Source organism: Rhineura floridana, chromosome 4 (assembly GCF_030035675.1).
Source record: "Rhineura floridana isolate rRhiFlo1 chromosome 4, rRhiFlo1.hap2, whole genome shotgun sequence".
In the NCBI taxonomy this organism is placed as follows: Eukaryota; Metazoa; Chordata; class Lepidosauria; order Squamata; family Rhineuridae; genus Rhineura; species Rhineura floridana.
The window spans coordinates 140,371,752-140,384,650 of record NC_084483.1 but is presented as its reverse complement, the minus strand read 5'-3'; the positions used below and the strand labels follow the sequence as shown (position 1 = coordinate 140,384,650).

The following is a 12,899-nucleotide window of genomic DNA, read 5'->3' as shown; positions in this document are numbered from 1 at the left end:
AACAACAGCAGCTTGCCTAAGGCCACCTTTTGCATTCGTGGCAGAAGTGAGATTTGAACTGACGACTTTGCACTCTTGACCACTACCCAAGGCCAGCTCTTGAGATTCCCAGGAACTTCAGAGAATTCTTTCCACTGGAGGCAAGATTGAAATTGGATTTGTGTATTTATCTCTGGCATTTTTATGCTGCCACATAGCCAAAATTCTCTGGGCAGGTTTAATTAAAAATGAAAATACAAGAAAACTGCAATTGTAGCATTAAAAACAAATTGCAGCAGAGGTTAAGTCAGTACAATAAAATCAGAAGCAGATCTTTTCAACATTCCTGAATCTTAAATCCTTAAAAGCCTTCAGAAGTCTTTAACACCACTAAAAAGCACTTGAAAACCCCGCAAACACTTGGGAGAATCAAAGTGTTCACCTTACGCTTGAAAAGAATACTGAAAGGAGGGCAGTCCACTTATAGTGTGCTACCACAGACAGTACCTTCTTCCTAGTAATAACCCTTTGAGTCTTACTAGGTGGGAGAAGAACCTAAACTGATAAGTTGATAAAATGTACTCAGAGCCACAGACATTTGTACCTCTAATGCAGTATTTGTGCCTCTGGCCTCACAATTTGGCCCATGAAGCCATTTTGGTTGAACCATGCCCACATGTCAATCACCTGAGATCATACGACATCACACCAGGAAATGTTATCTCTGATCTTAGTGCTAAGGGCTAAGATGGAAGATAAGGGAACTCTTATCTCTGACTTAGCACTAAATATCACAGTGCTAAACTGATCTTGGCATTACGGCTCTTAGCACTAGGATCAGATATAAGCTTCTGCCTGCTTTTTGACTGTAAACTTTGAAAGGGCAGAGAAGGTCTTAGTGCTATGGGACCACAGTGCCTCTGCCTGCTCCTGTGCCTAGAACTCTGAATGACTTGATGTCATATGATAGCTCCATCTACTATCAACATGGCCCATGCCATGGAGGGTGGGCCAGTTCTGGCTTTTGTCCTCTAGCTGGATTCAGTTTCCTACTTTTGCTCTAGTATTGCAAAAATGAATACCTCAGACTGCCGACATGTACCTTTAGGGGGAGCAGAAACTCTTCCAGAGCAGGCTGAATATCACTCAGCCTGGCAGATGGACCAGTACCTCCGTCATGTCTGGAATGAATCTCATTGATTGAGGCCTCAACAAATTGCCATGTTTAGGCACTGTGAACAGTTGACTTAGATTTGATGATAAAAGAGAGAGAGAGACCTCAGTTCAAATCTCTGGATGATCCCCTTCCCCATCCCCAATAGTTCAATGAAGATGTTTATTGTAGACGTTAAACAGCATGGGGCAAGAAGGAACCTGAAGTACAATTCCCAAGTTCTGGAACTGGAGGAGCAGAACCAACGCCCATCTCAGACAGCCTCCAGAACAATACGATGGTCAATGATATCAAAAACTGCTGAGAGTTCCAAGAGACCTGGAGGTCATCCCACAGGACAACAGAGGCAGTTTCAGTTATAAAACTGAGTCTGAAAACTGAATGACATGGATCTAGAAAATCAGCTTCATCAACAACCACCCATTCAACTACCTTGTCCAAGAAGCGAATGTTAGCAACTGCCTAAATAAATATCTTGTTGAACAACTGTCATGGCTTAAGACTATACTGCTGCTTTGAAGGGCTGGATCAACAGACAATCCTATGCATGTCTACTCAGAAGCTAGCCCTAGTGAGTTTGGCGGAACTTACTTCCAGGACTGCAGTCTAACTGACTCATGTAGGAACACTGACAGAGTTTGGTTAGTCTATATATGAAGTGTTGTATTCTCAAATATTGTACTATGCTTTCTGTGTGAAAAGTGATTAAAATATTTACAAATATTCTTCATATTTTCTAATTGATTTGTTACAGATTCCAAAAGATAAGGGTCCCCAACCCATGCACTTTCTCAAGACAAATTCTATAAATTATATTTTAAAAGCCCTAAATATGAGAAGTACAATCTAAAGTCAATCTAAAGTAAAAGGACTGGGTTTTCCTCTGCAAAAGCTTATTCTTGCAATAATCTCCTGGTAACATTTGCTTGAAGGGTTGTATTCATATCTGTGACATACATTTGGCTTTCTAGGCATCATATCTTTCAGGCTCAGTGGACACATGTTAGATACATTTAAAATACTTCTTTCTCAGTGTATCTTAAATGCAGAGTGACTGCAAACACTGCAAAGCTACATACCTCGCAAATCTTTTTTAAGTTTGCGGAGATCCTTATGAAACTCTTCAAATTTTAACTGAGTAGCCTGAAAAAGGTCTTGTGGCTCTGGAAGAGGGAAGATGCACTGCTCTTTTCCAGCATCCTGACAAAACATAAATATGTTCAATTTAATATTGAAGACAAAAATGAAGAACTTATGTCACATACTCATTAAAGCAAATATAGTACAAAGTTGTCAAGTTATAGCCTTCTTGATCCCAAATTAAGAGAATCCAACGAACAAATGGGCAAGATCACTTAGTGTCTCATTGTGTGCTAGTGGAAACGAAGAGCCAACCTTTGAACTATAATGAAAATGGCAAAAAGTTACATAGCTGAAGCTTGAGATGAGCTGTATAACTGGATTGCTCCATCTGAGGAGCAGAAGGAGACCAGTTCATGTAACTTGTTAAACTAGAACAGGAATGCAAAACTGGTTGTCCTCCGGATGTTGTTGGACTACAGCTCTCATTATCCCAGACCATTGGCCATGCTAGCTGGGGCTGATGGGAATTAAAGTCCAACAACTTTGGGGGGCGACACAGGTTTTCCATCCCTGCACTAAAAGATGAACCCAATCTCTCTGTGTCCATCAAGTCCAGAAAATTTATTTCCAGACTCATTTCTGCAAAATGATGAACACATTTCCTCTGGGAAGAAGGCATGTTCTAGCACCAACATTTTGTCAAAAATACGGAAGTGCAGGGTAACAAGAGGTTTCAATTTCACAAGCCAGCTGCAGTATATGAAATTCTTATTCATGGTTGTGACTGAAGATAGCATTAGCTTTTGTTGCAGATGGTATGTGTAATCTTGGATATTTTATTTTGGCAGATGTCACTGATGCCACTGAGGTAAACCTAAATATATCATTCTGGTAGTTTTTTGTTAACTATGTTTTACTTATTGTATTTTTATACCGTTGTAACCCGCACTGGGACCTTATGGTGAAGGGCAGATTAGAAATAACAACATTTCACCTCAAAAGCAAATCCAAGCCACCAACAGATATTGGTCAATTAAAGCTATACCAACTGCGCACTGTAAGTCTTAAACAATTAGAGGACAGTAAGCTTAAATGACAGAAACAAATTTAAAAAAACAAGTTAAAATGTAGGAATTTATACCCACCTCATCAAAATTCCGCAAGTAATATGAGACAATATATGACAGAAGACTTCTGCTGTTGTCCTGTGTAGGGGCAAAATTAAATAATGAAATATAGAGGCATATAATATATCAGATTTTTGATAGTCACTTCTATTTCTATTTTTTATTCAGTTGGTGAACCATTAAACTAGAAGGGGAAGGAAACTTGGGACAGAAGAGGGCATTATAATGCTGAGATTCTACATCAGAGGGAAACAAGAACTGAAGCTATATATTAAAGACGGACTAAAGGAAATAGGCAGACTCCAATCTAGCATGCATATATGCAGTTAATTAAGTGGCATTTTTAGTGACCAGCATATGAGGACATGCGTATAGTGTACAGAGCAAGAAACATTAGTAGATTTTGAACCTCACTGATCATCTTCTTTAGTGTATATTAAATTACAATAGACCTCTCTCCTTTTGTTTATCCTTTGTTTCACCTATATTTATTATTTTCAGATACTGAAGGGCAATGGCAGAGAAATTAATGAAGTTAGGGACACTGATGGATAGAATGTATACATCAATTAATTATCCCTTAAATGGAAAGTTTCTGAATTATGTCTGCTTCAGCTTAAACCACTGGATACTGTTTATAACAGAAGAGTAATGTTATTAATAGGAAACACATGCTAGAGCTTGGGGGGTAGGTTATCCAAAGGAACTGTTGATAGTATGTCCAAAGAGGACCAAACAAAAGTACTTCTTCATGCAACTCACACATAGTTTATGAAACTCTTTGTCACAGGATGTTGTGACAATTACATAGATATAGAGTTAGACAACTACATGAAGGAAAGGTCAATCAATGCCTATTGGACAGGACAGCTAAAAAAATGAAATCTCAAGTGTAGAGGCAGTATGCTGGAAGCCTCTCTGGGGATTTGATCTAGATCCATTTCAGAATGGATGGGGCCTTAATGTCTGTTGTTCAACCTGGAAAGGACCCACAAAGGATAGATACCCCAAATGCCATGTCTAAACCCACTTTTGAAGCTTTCTGCCATTCCTAGTGATTTCTGTTAAACACCTCCCCACCCTGGGTTCTGCATGCATAGCTTCTGCATCTGGGACAGTAACAACAGCTGCTATAATCTGATGTGTCTCAGCTACTTTCTCCAGTCACTGCTGGACAGAGCCTGAGAAGAGAGAGCAGCAGAATTGTTCTCATGAACTTCAACAAACATGATTAGAAGAGATCTCTTTTTAGAGGCTTATTTCTACTATTCTAATATGACACCTAAATGACTCATATTTGTTCATTGGCTTTGGCCACTTCAAATACTACCAAACTAGTGCTAAGTAGCCACAATAAGAAGAAATGTGATAATCCTGCAACCAAAACAGAAGAGAAAGGCATTGTTCCAATGTGTATTTATGGCCCAGAGTCTTGAAGTGATGCAATGTTAAAATACTGTATTTCAGTAACTGACATCAGCATGGGGATGGGGCTCATCACTGAACAAGATGGGTAGCTTCCTAGAAAAATGAACCTTTCAACCCCAATTTGTCAAGTTACAGTTTTTGCTATTTGCAAAGTGTTGCTAAGCATTTAAAGCTCCTCTAGTTCGTTCCAATAGCTCACATGGTATATAATTGTATCCTTAAGACTTTTTCATTTGTAAATGCTTTCTATGCTTTCCAGACAGTCTTGTAAGCAATTAAGAGCTTGTTCACATAAGATTGTCCTGAGACAACTACTTAACTTGTTCCTATCTGTTTATGAGTTGCTTGCTCGTGTGTAAAAGAGAACCTGCTGTATTACCCTGACTTTGAATTTAATTCTTGTTAATTAGATACATTCATAGGTGACAGGTATATCAGTGTTCTTCTGACCATGTAAATGAGTGCAATCAACATTAATTTAGATATAAATGGTGGGACGCAGAGTTTGAATGCAACAAAAGCACAGGTGTGAAGCTAAGAAAACATGGAATTCTCTGTTTATATAAAAGTACATTGTTGACTCTGAACTCAGAGCACTGTATCCAATCTAGTACTAAGTCAGGGTGCTATCAGCAGAAGGATTACAGCTACTGCAATGGTAGTTTCTCCTCCTCTCCCCCCCCATGCACTTCCCCAAAACTGTTCTAGGTGGTCCCTCAACCTTTTGGGGCAAATTTGGGGATGGCTCAGGTGAGCATGGGGGGAGGTGGGGGAAAATCCTGTTACGCTAGCAGTAATCCTTGCACTGACAGGATGAGTAAGTTGAATAACCACCCAGAATCTGGAGCCTCTGAACGAACATTTGGTTATCAAAGAGTACGAAAACAAGACTTAAGGAATATATCTCTAACAGATGTGATCGACCATTCATTTAATGAGTAAGGTAAGCAAACTATGAGCTAAGGACTACAATATGAAGTTTTACAGCAACAGAAAAGAACTAAACTTACACTGCTCTTGACATCTTTCAGTTTTGGAAGTATGTCTAACCCAAAGCCATCTGCTTGTCCTCTTGTCCTGTTCCCACCATTCATGTAATTTCCAAAAGCAAGGACCAAGCTTAAGACCCGCATAACTCCTGAGCCACTTTTCAGTGTCTGAGAAAACAAGATACAAAGCAACTGCTTCATCAGAAACATTTGATTTCATTTAAGAAACAGTACAGACAAATAACAATAATCAAAACAATTATTTGTTATAAGAAAGATATACATATGTTGTGCAACTTACTTTTAAATGTCATATTTATGGTATGATTATCCCAATAAAACATCAATGAACTAATCAAATTTTAGGACTCAGTCATTGCTCACTTGTGTTACAAAGAAAATAACTACCAAAATATTCAAAGAAACGTACCTTGAGAATGGAAACTGACTGAAACTTTCAACCCACCCCCTTTCCCTCTGTTAAAACTGGCACAGAAATATCAGTATCATTTTATATCTGTAAGGTTACTCCCCTTCAAGATATACATATATATAATGGAAGAAGGGTTTTTTGGCATCCACCAGGGGTTGACAGCCATCAAGAGACAGTTGTTGGAGGTCCCATACCGGCTTTGGGTGGAGCAGTTTCTCTTCCCTTCGTTCATTCATTGCCCCCATCTCTCTCTCTTTCTGATAGATGCACACATAAACACATCCTCCCCCCTCTCACACACATTATCCATTCACACACACAAATACAGACACCATACTTTTCTTTCAGTCCATTTTCTGCCTGAATGGCCCCGATACCAGATGCCAGAATGTATTCTAAGAGACACTCAGGCAGCTGTACGCAGAGGCCCAACTGTAGAGAATGTCAGGCAGAGCTATGCGTACATTCTCTACCTAGCATGTAGCTGGTGTACCTGGAAAGGAAAACACTGATTGTGACAGCAGGGGATGGCCATAGTAATGTTTTACTTTTTGGACCACAGGGAACATTTCCAGTTTTGAGAATGTGCTAGGAACACCAGTCACAAAGTGGCTGTCATGGGGTGTGACATGATGCAAAATTAGAGAGTAGTCATGGTGACGTTTTTACCATAATTGCATTTCCATTTGAGAAATCTGCCTTCTATACAGCTGTTAAAGGTACAAAAACCCTATCTTCACCCATTGCCAACCCTAAACCCTGGGCGCCTGCTGGAAGGAAGGAAGGGATATAAATCAAATAATAAATACATAAATAAATAAAATAAACCAAACCCTAGGCTGCTATCCTGTACCCACTTACCTGGAAGTAAGCCCCATTAAATACAAAGAAAAATACATTTGGTCTTATCCTAAAATGGTTTTCTCAGTGCATGTCAAAAGCTGATCTCAGGTGGGTAGCTAGCTCCACCTAGCGGTTGAAGGCAGAAGACTGCTAAAGAGTTTTTTTTTTTACAAGGACTTCCTGCTCTGCACAGCTCCTTATTTCAGTTTTTGATAACAAGCCAACCAACAGGAGGAAAGAGCAAAGAGAAGAAGTAACGAGTGGGGTACCACAGGGATCAATCCAGGGCCCAGTGCTCTTCAACATTTTTATTAATGACTTGGATGAGGAGGTACAGAGCATGCTTATCAAATTTGCAGATGATACAAAATTGGGGGGCATAGCTAATACCATGGAAGACAGAAAGAAAATTCAAAGGGACCTTGATAGGCTGGAGCATTGGGCTGAAAACAACAGAATGAAATTCAACAGGGATAAATGCAAAGTTCTACACTTAGGAAAAAGAAACCAAATGCACAGTTATAAGATGGGGGATACTTGGCTCAGCAGTACGACATGTGAGAAGGATCTTGGAATTGTCACTGATCACAAGCTGAATATGAGCCAACAGTGTGATGTGGCTGCAAAAAAGGCAAACGCTATATTAGGCTGCATTAACAGAAGTATAGTTTCCAAATCATGTGAAGTATTAGTTCCCCTCTATTCAGCACTGGTTAGGCCTCATCTTGAGTACTGTGTCCAGTTCTGGTCTCCGCACTTCAAGAAGGATGCTGACAAACAGGAACAGGTTCAGAGGACGGCAACAAGGATGATCAGGGGACTGGAAACAAAGCCCTATGAGGAAAGACTGAAGGAATTGGGCATGTTTAGCCTGGAGAAGAGAAGACTGAGGGGAGATATGATAGCACTGTTCAAGTACTGTTTGAAAGGTTGTCACATAGAGGAGGGCCAGAATCTCTTCTTGATCGTCCCAGAGTGCAAGACACGGAATAATGGGCTCAAGTTGCAGGAAGCCAGATTTCGACTGGACATCAGGAAAAACTTCCTGTTAGAGCCATACGACAATGGAACCAATTACCTAAGAGGTAGTGGGCTCTCCAACACTGGAGGCATTCAAGAGGCAGCTGGACAGCCATCTATTATGAATGCTTTGATTTGAATTCCTGCGTTGTGCAGGAGGTTGGACTTTATGGCCTTATAGCCCCCTTCCAACTCTACTATTCTATGATTCTATGAATAGGAACCATTGACACGAAACAGGAGACAACAGCACTCATACGCTCTCTGCTCTAGGCTTAAGATGAAAAAGACAGTGATGGCAGCCCAGCTCTCCTAGGGAGTGGCCCTGAGGTCAGCTTTTGACATGCACAGAGAAAACCGTTTTCTTTTCTCTTGTGCATGGAAAAGCTGATCTCAGGTGGGACATACCAAAGCTGATTACATCACTGGGCTGATTACACTAGTGATCTGGGAGAATGTCCTATAGCACTCTCCTCCCAAAAGCTGCCTCTGCTGATGCATAAGGTAAGTAGATAGCAGCGTTACTCACACAGAGGGGAAGACCCAGTAATTTCCTAAGGAAAATTGATTGAATTCTTTCCAAATGGGAGTTAAAGCCCAAAATCCAGATTGAAACACCGTATGTGAGCTGGGCCAGAGTCTTTGCTTTGTAGATTTGGATAGCGGCGGGGATGTATTGGCCACCTTGTAAAAAGAAAAATCTTAAAATTTGCTGTTGTCTAAGACTCACTAAATCGATTGCCTGCCTACACTGCTGAGACCAAAGTCCAGAGCTTTGCATTTGGATTTCAAGATATTTCATATGAAAGACTTGCTCAATGACATTGCCATTTATAGTCCATTTATATTATTTTCGGGCTTTAGAAAACACTAGAACTTTTGATCTGCTGTAATAGTTAGCCAATTGTTAGAACAATATACTCCAAAAGCAGATAATAATTGGATTAATCCTGGTCTGGACAGAGATAGCAACACGGCATCATCAGCATAGAGAAGCAATGGTATTTTAAAATTGGACAATTTAGGGGCATGAGAGTCAACTTTCTGAAGAGAAGGAGCCAAATCGTTTAGAAATAAATTAAAAAGGGGCCAATATACATCCTTGTCTTACCCCCCTAGTGACCAAAATTGAGTTGGTAATTTGACCCTGCACACCACACCTGACTTGGCTGGAGGTCCTGTTATATAGCAATTGAATAAGAAATAAAAGACGCTTGTCCATACCGCTACTCTGTAGTTTTAACCATAGCAGGTCTCTTGGGACCAAGTCAAAGGCAGCTTTAAGGTCAATAAACGCAGCAAAAAGTTTGCCAACAGGAACAGCGGTGAATTTCTCAGCTTAGTGTGCTAAGATACAGCAATGGTCTAGCGCTGAACAGCCGGCTTTAAATCCAATCTGCTCGGCACCAGTTATGTTGTTACCCTCCATCCAGGATAATAGCTTGCATTTTAAAAACCTGGCATAGAGTTTCCCAATTGTTGAAAGAAGGCTAATGGGATGATAATTGGCCAGATTAGTCCTGTCGCCTTTCTTAAAAATAGGGACTATAATAACTTTGCACCAGGTTTCTGGGATTTTTCCAGTGCTATTTATAAATGTGGAGAGTTGAAAGTAATGGGGCCCACCAATCGGGGTTAGATTTCAAAACATCTGGAGGGACAGAGTCTGGCCCCGGAGCTTTCCCAGATGTAAGCTCAGTGATCAATTCATTGATTTCACCTAGGGTTATGGGTTCCCATTCTGGAGCATTGATGGGTACTTGGATGCTGCACGTAAACAGAGTATTGGGGTCATGGAAATTTGCAGAGAAATATCCTTCCCACTCGTGTGGAGGGATGCAACAGGGAGACAACCCTTGGGGATGCGCCATTGCCCCCGTAACGATCCTCCAAAATGATTTACTGTCATTTTTTTGGGAGGCAGAAATTAATATATTCCATTTCCTCCCCTCTTCAATTTTCTTTTTTTGTCTGATAAGAGCTTTATATTGACGTTTCAGTTTATAGTAAGAGTCAGGCAAACATTTGGCACCTTCGCTACGATAGTTAGAATACACCTGTCTGATTTGGTTACTAAGCATCACACAATCTCGATTGAACCAACTCTTACTTCTAGAATGCTGAAGGCCAACTGGATTGCTGTGTGCAGCTCGGGTCTTTTGAATATCAGTGATAAGGGCCTCATAGCAGTGCAACTTATCTTCGCCAACTGATGCTAGAACATTCTAACATAGTTGCACACAAGCTGGGGATTCAGTGAAAGAGACAAATTTACCCCCAGTTCTACTAGACCATTTAATCCGCTTCTCACAAGTTGTTGGAAAGGAATCCAACAAAGGGAGACCATTGTGGAGATGAATATTAAAAGGGGATCCTATATGAGTGACTAAGGGATAATGGTCGCTATCTGTGTGGTCATCAATACAAAAGATCTGAATCAGCTCCCTTAAGGACTGAGAGACAAGGACATAATCTACCACGCTACTTCCTATTGTGGAGCTAAAAGTGAACTCACCCTTCAGGTCACCAGGGGTGCTACCATTCAAAATAATTTTATTTTGCCGGTGGGCTAGAAGAGCTAAACAAGCACCAGCAAAGTTTTGTGTGACATCTTTTGAGTGTCTTATATAAGAAAATTGTCCTAGCATATGTTTGATTCCCTGAAGATATCGAGATTCTGCTAGCACATTGTCATCAGGGCCCAGATGGGCGTTAAAATCGCCAGCCATAAGGACCTGTGCAGATGGAAACTGTGCTTCGGTTCTAGTAATATACTGTTCCAGCTCATCCCATTGGGCTTTCTTCTCTGATTGACTTTTGGTTGGGGGGATATATATGTTAAACAATATAATTTGGAAAGAGTGGTTCTTAATTAAGGTTGCCATAGCAAGCGTTCCACAGCTGGGTAGTACAGTTGTTTTGACCTTAAGAGATGTCGATACCAGGCAGAGTAATCCTGCTCTGGGCCTGTACCCCTCAAATATTATCTGGAGACCATGTGTGTTTCCGCCTACTGGAACAGCAGGGCAGCTTCCTTCTGTAGTTTATTTATTATTTTATATCCCGCCCTTCCTCCCATCAGGAGTTGTGGGGAGTGTGTGCCTCCCTGATGATTCAAATGTGATTTGGCCGATACATTGTCTGTCCTGACCAGCACTGCCCCCAATCGTTTGATCTCTGTGAAGTGCCTCAGGGCTAGCCGAATTGCACGAAGCTCCAGAAGACTGATTGGAAGTACTGATTCCTGTGGTGACCAAGTCCCTTGTATCATCTGGACATTGCGAATGGCTCCCCAGCCTGTCAGGCTGGCATCTGAGGTAATCAGGGTCCATGGAGGGTCCTGGAATGGCACTCCCCTTAGTAGATTGAGTTTGTGCGCCCACCATAGCAGGGAGCGATGGACCACTGGTGAAAGTGCTAGCTTCTGGTGACGCCTGGCAGCAATGTCGCTTTGAAAAGGCAGTAGCGCCCACTGGAGTTGTCGAGAGTGGTGACGTGTCCATGGTGTAGTCTGATAGGTTGAGACCATCAACCCCAAGATACCTGCCAGATGTATAAGATCCACTGAAGGAGAAGATAGGAGCTGTGTGACAGCTGTAATTATCTTGTTTACTCTGTCTAGAGCTAACATTATGAGTCCCTGCTGCGAGTCTATGGTGGCCCCCAAATGTATTATGCGGTGGGCTGGACAAAGCTGGCTCTTGGTTTGGTTGACAAGGAAGCCGTGATCCTTGAGGCATGCTAGGGTGATGTGCAGATCTTCCCAAGCCCTGTGGAGAGACAGAAACCAGAGCAGAAAGTCATCCAGGTAAGGAAAGACATGGACTCCCTGCGTCCTGAGGTGTGCCCCCAGAGCAACCACGATCTTCGTGAATACTCTGGGGGCAGATGCCAGACCGAACGGCATGGCCCTGTACTGGAAGTGATCCCCCCCACCGCAAACCAGAGGTAACATCTGTGAGGCGGAAAAACAGGGACATGTAGATAGGCTTCCTTCAGATCGATAAATGAGAGGAAGTCTCCCTTTCTCAATGCCTCCTTGATGGACAATAAAGTTTCCATGCAGAAGGGATAAACTTGGTTGGAGGGAGGGAGGTGAATTCCAGCCTCAATCCATATCTGAGGGTGTGCAGTACCCATTGGTCCAAAGATGTGTCCCTCCAGTAGTGGGCAAAGTGTTGAAAGAGTCCTCCCACCTGAGGGACCCTGAAGTCAGAATTGATGTTTATTCCCCCGAGCCTGGAATCCAAAATCCAATCTATTGGGGAAAGGTTTTTGACTTTTAGACTGGGTATGTTGCCTATTCCAGAAGGGATGGCTGGTACTGAACTCCTTTGCCCTGGAGCCTCGAAAGGACTGGGAGGGCAGATAAGGATGCAAAGGTCTACAGAAGAATCTTTTGTAGTCTCGTTTTTTGGCAGAAGGCATAGCTTTCTTCTTTTCTTTCGACTCCAAGACCCCAGCTAGGGCGTCATTGCCAAATAGTTTGCCACCCACATAAGGCTCAGATTTATTTATTTATTTACTTATTTATTATTTAATTTGTATCCTGCCCTTCCTCCCAGCAGATCACAGATCTTAAAATACATTAAAACAAACAGTGTTAAAAACATTTTTAAAAAACAAAAACAAAAAAGGGTTAAAACATTATTTATAAACATATTAAGCAATTCTAACACAGACACAGACTGGGATAGGTCTCAACCTAAAAGGCTTGTTGAAAGAGAAAAGTCTTAAAAAGGTGCCTGAAAGATAGCAGAGATGGAGCCTGCCTAATATTCAAAGAGAGGGAATTCCACAGGGTAGGTGCTGCCACACTAAAG

The 12,899-nt window shown here is 41.5% G+C and overlaps 1 protein-coding gene across 5 annotated transcripts in view; it reads right to left on the bottom strand.

Annotated features, from left to right (window-relative positions):
• The window catches only part of FMN2 (formin 2), a 340,988-nt gene that overhangs the window by 72,130 nt on the left and 255,959 nt on the right, over positions 1-12,899 (bottom strand). For all 5 annotated transcript variants that reach the window (XM_061624583.1, XM_061624581.1, XM_061624582.1 and 2 more), the window contains exons 12-14: positions 5,802-5,948; positions 3,382-3,441; positions 2,233-2,353 (exon numbers count right to left, since the gene is read on the bottom strand). In XM_061624583.1, the coding sequence (XP_061480567.1) occupies positions 2,233-2,353; positions 3,382-3,441; positions 5,802-5,948 (328 nt within the window). The remainder of the gene's footprint in view (positions 1-2,232; positions 2,354-3,381; positions 3,442-5,801; positions 5,949-12,899) is intronic.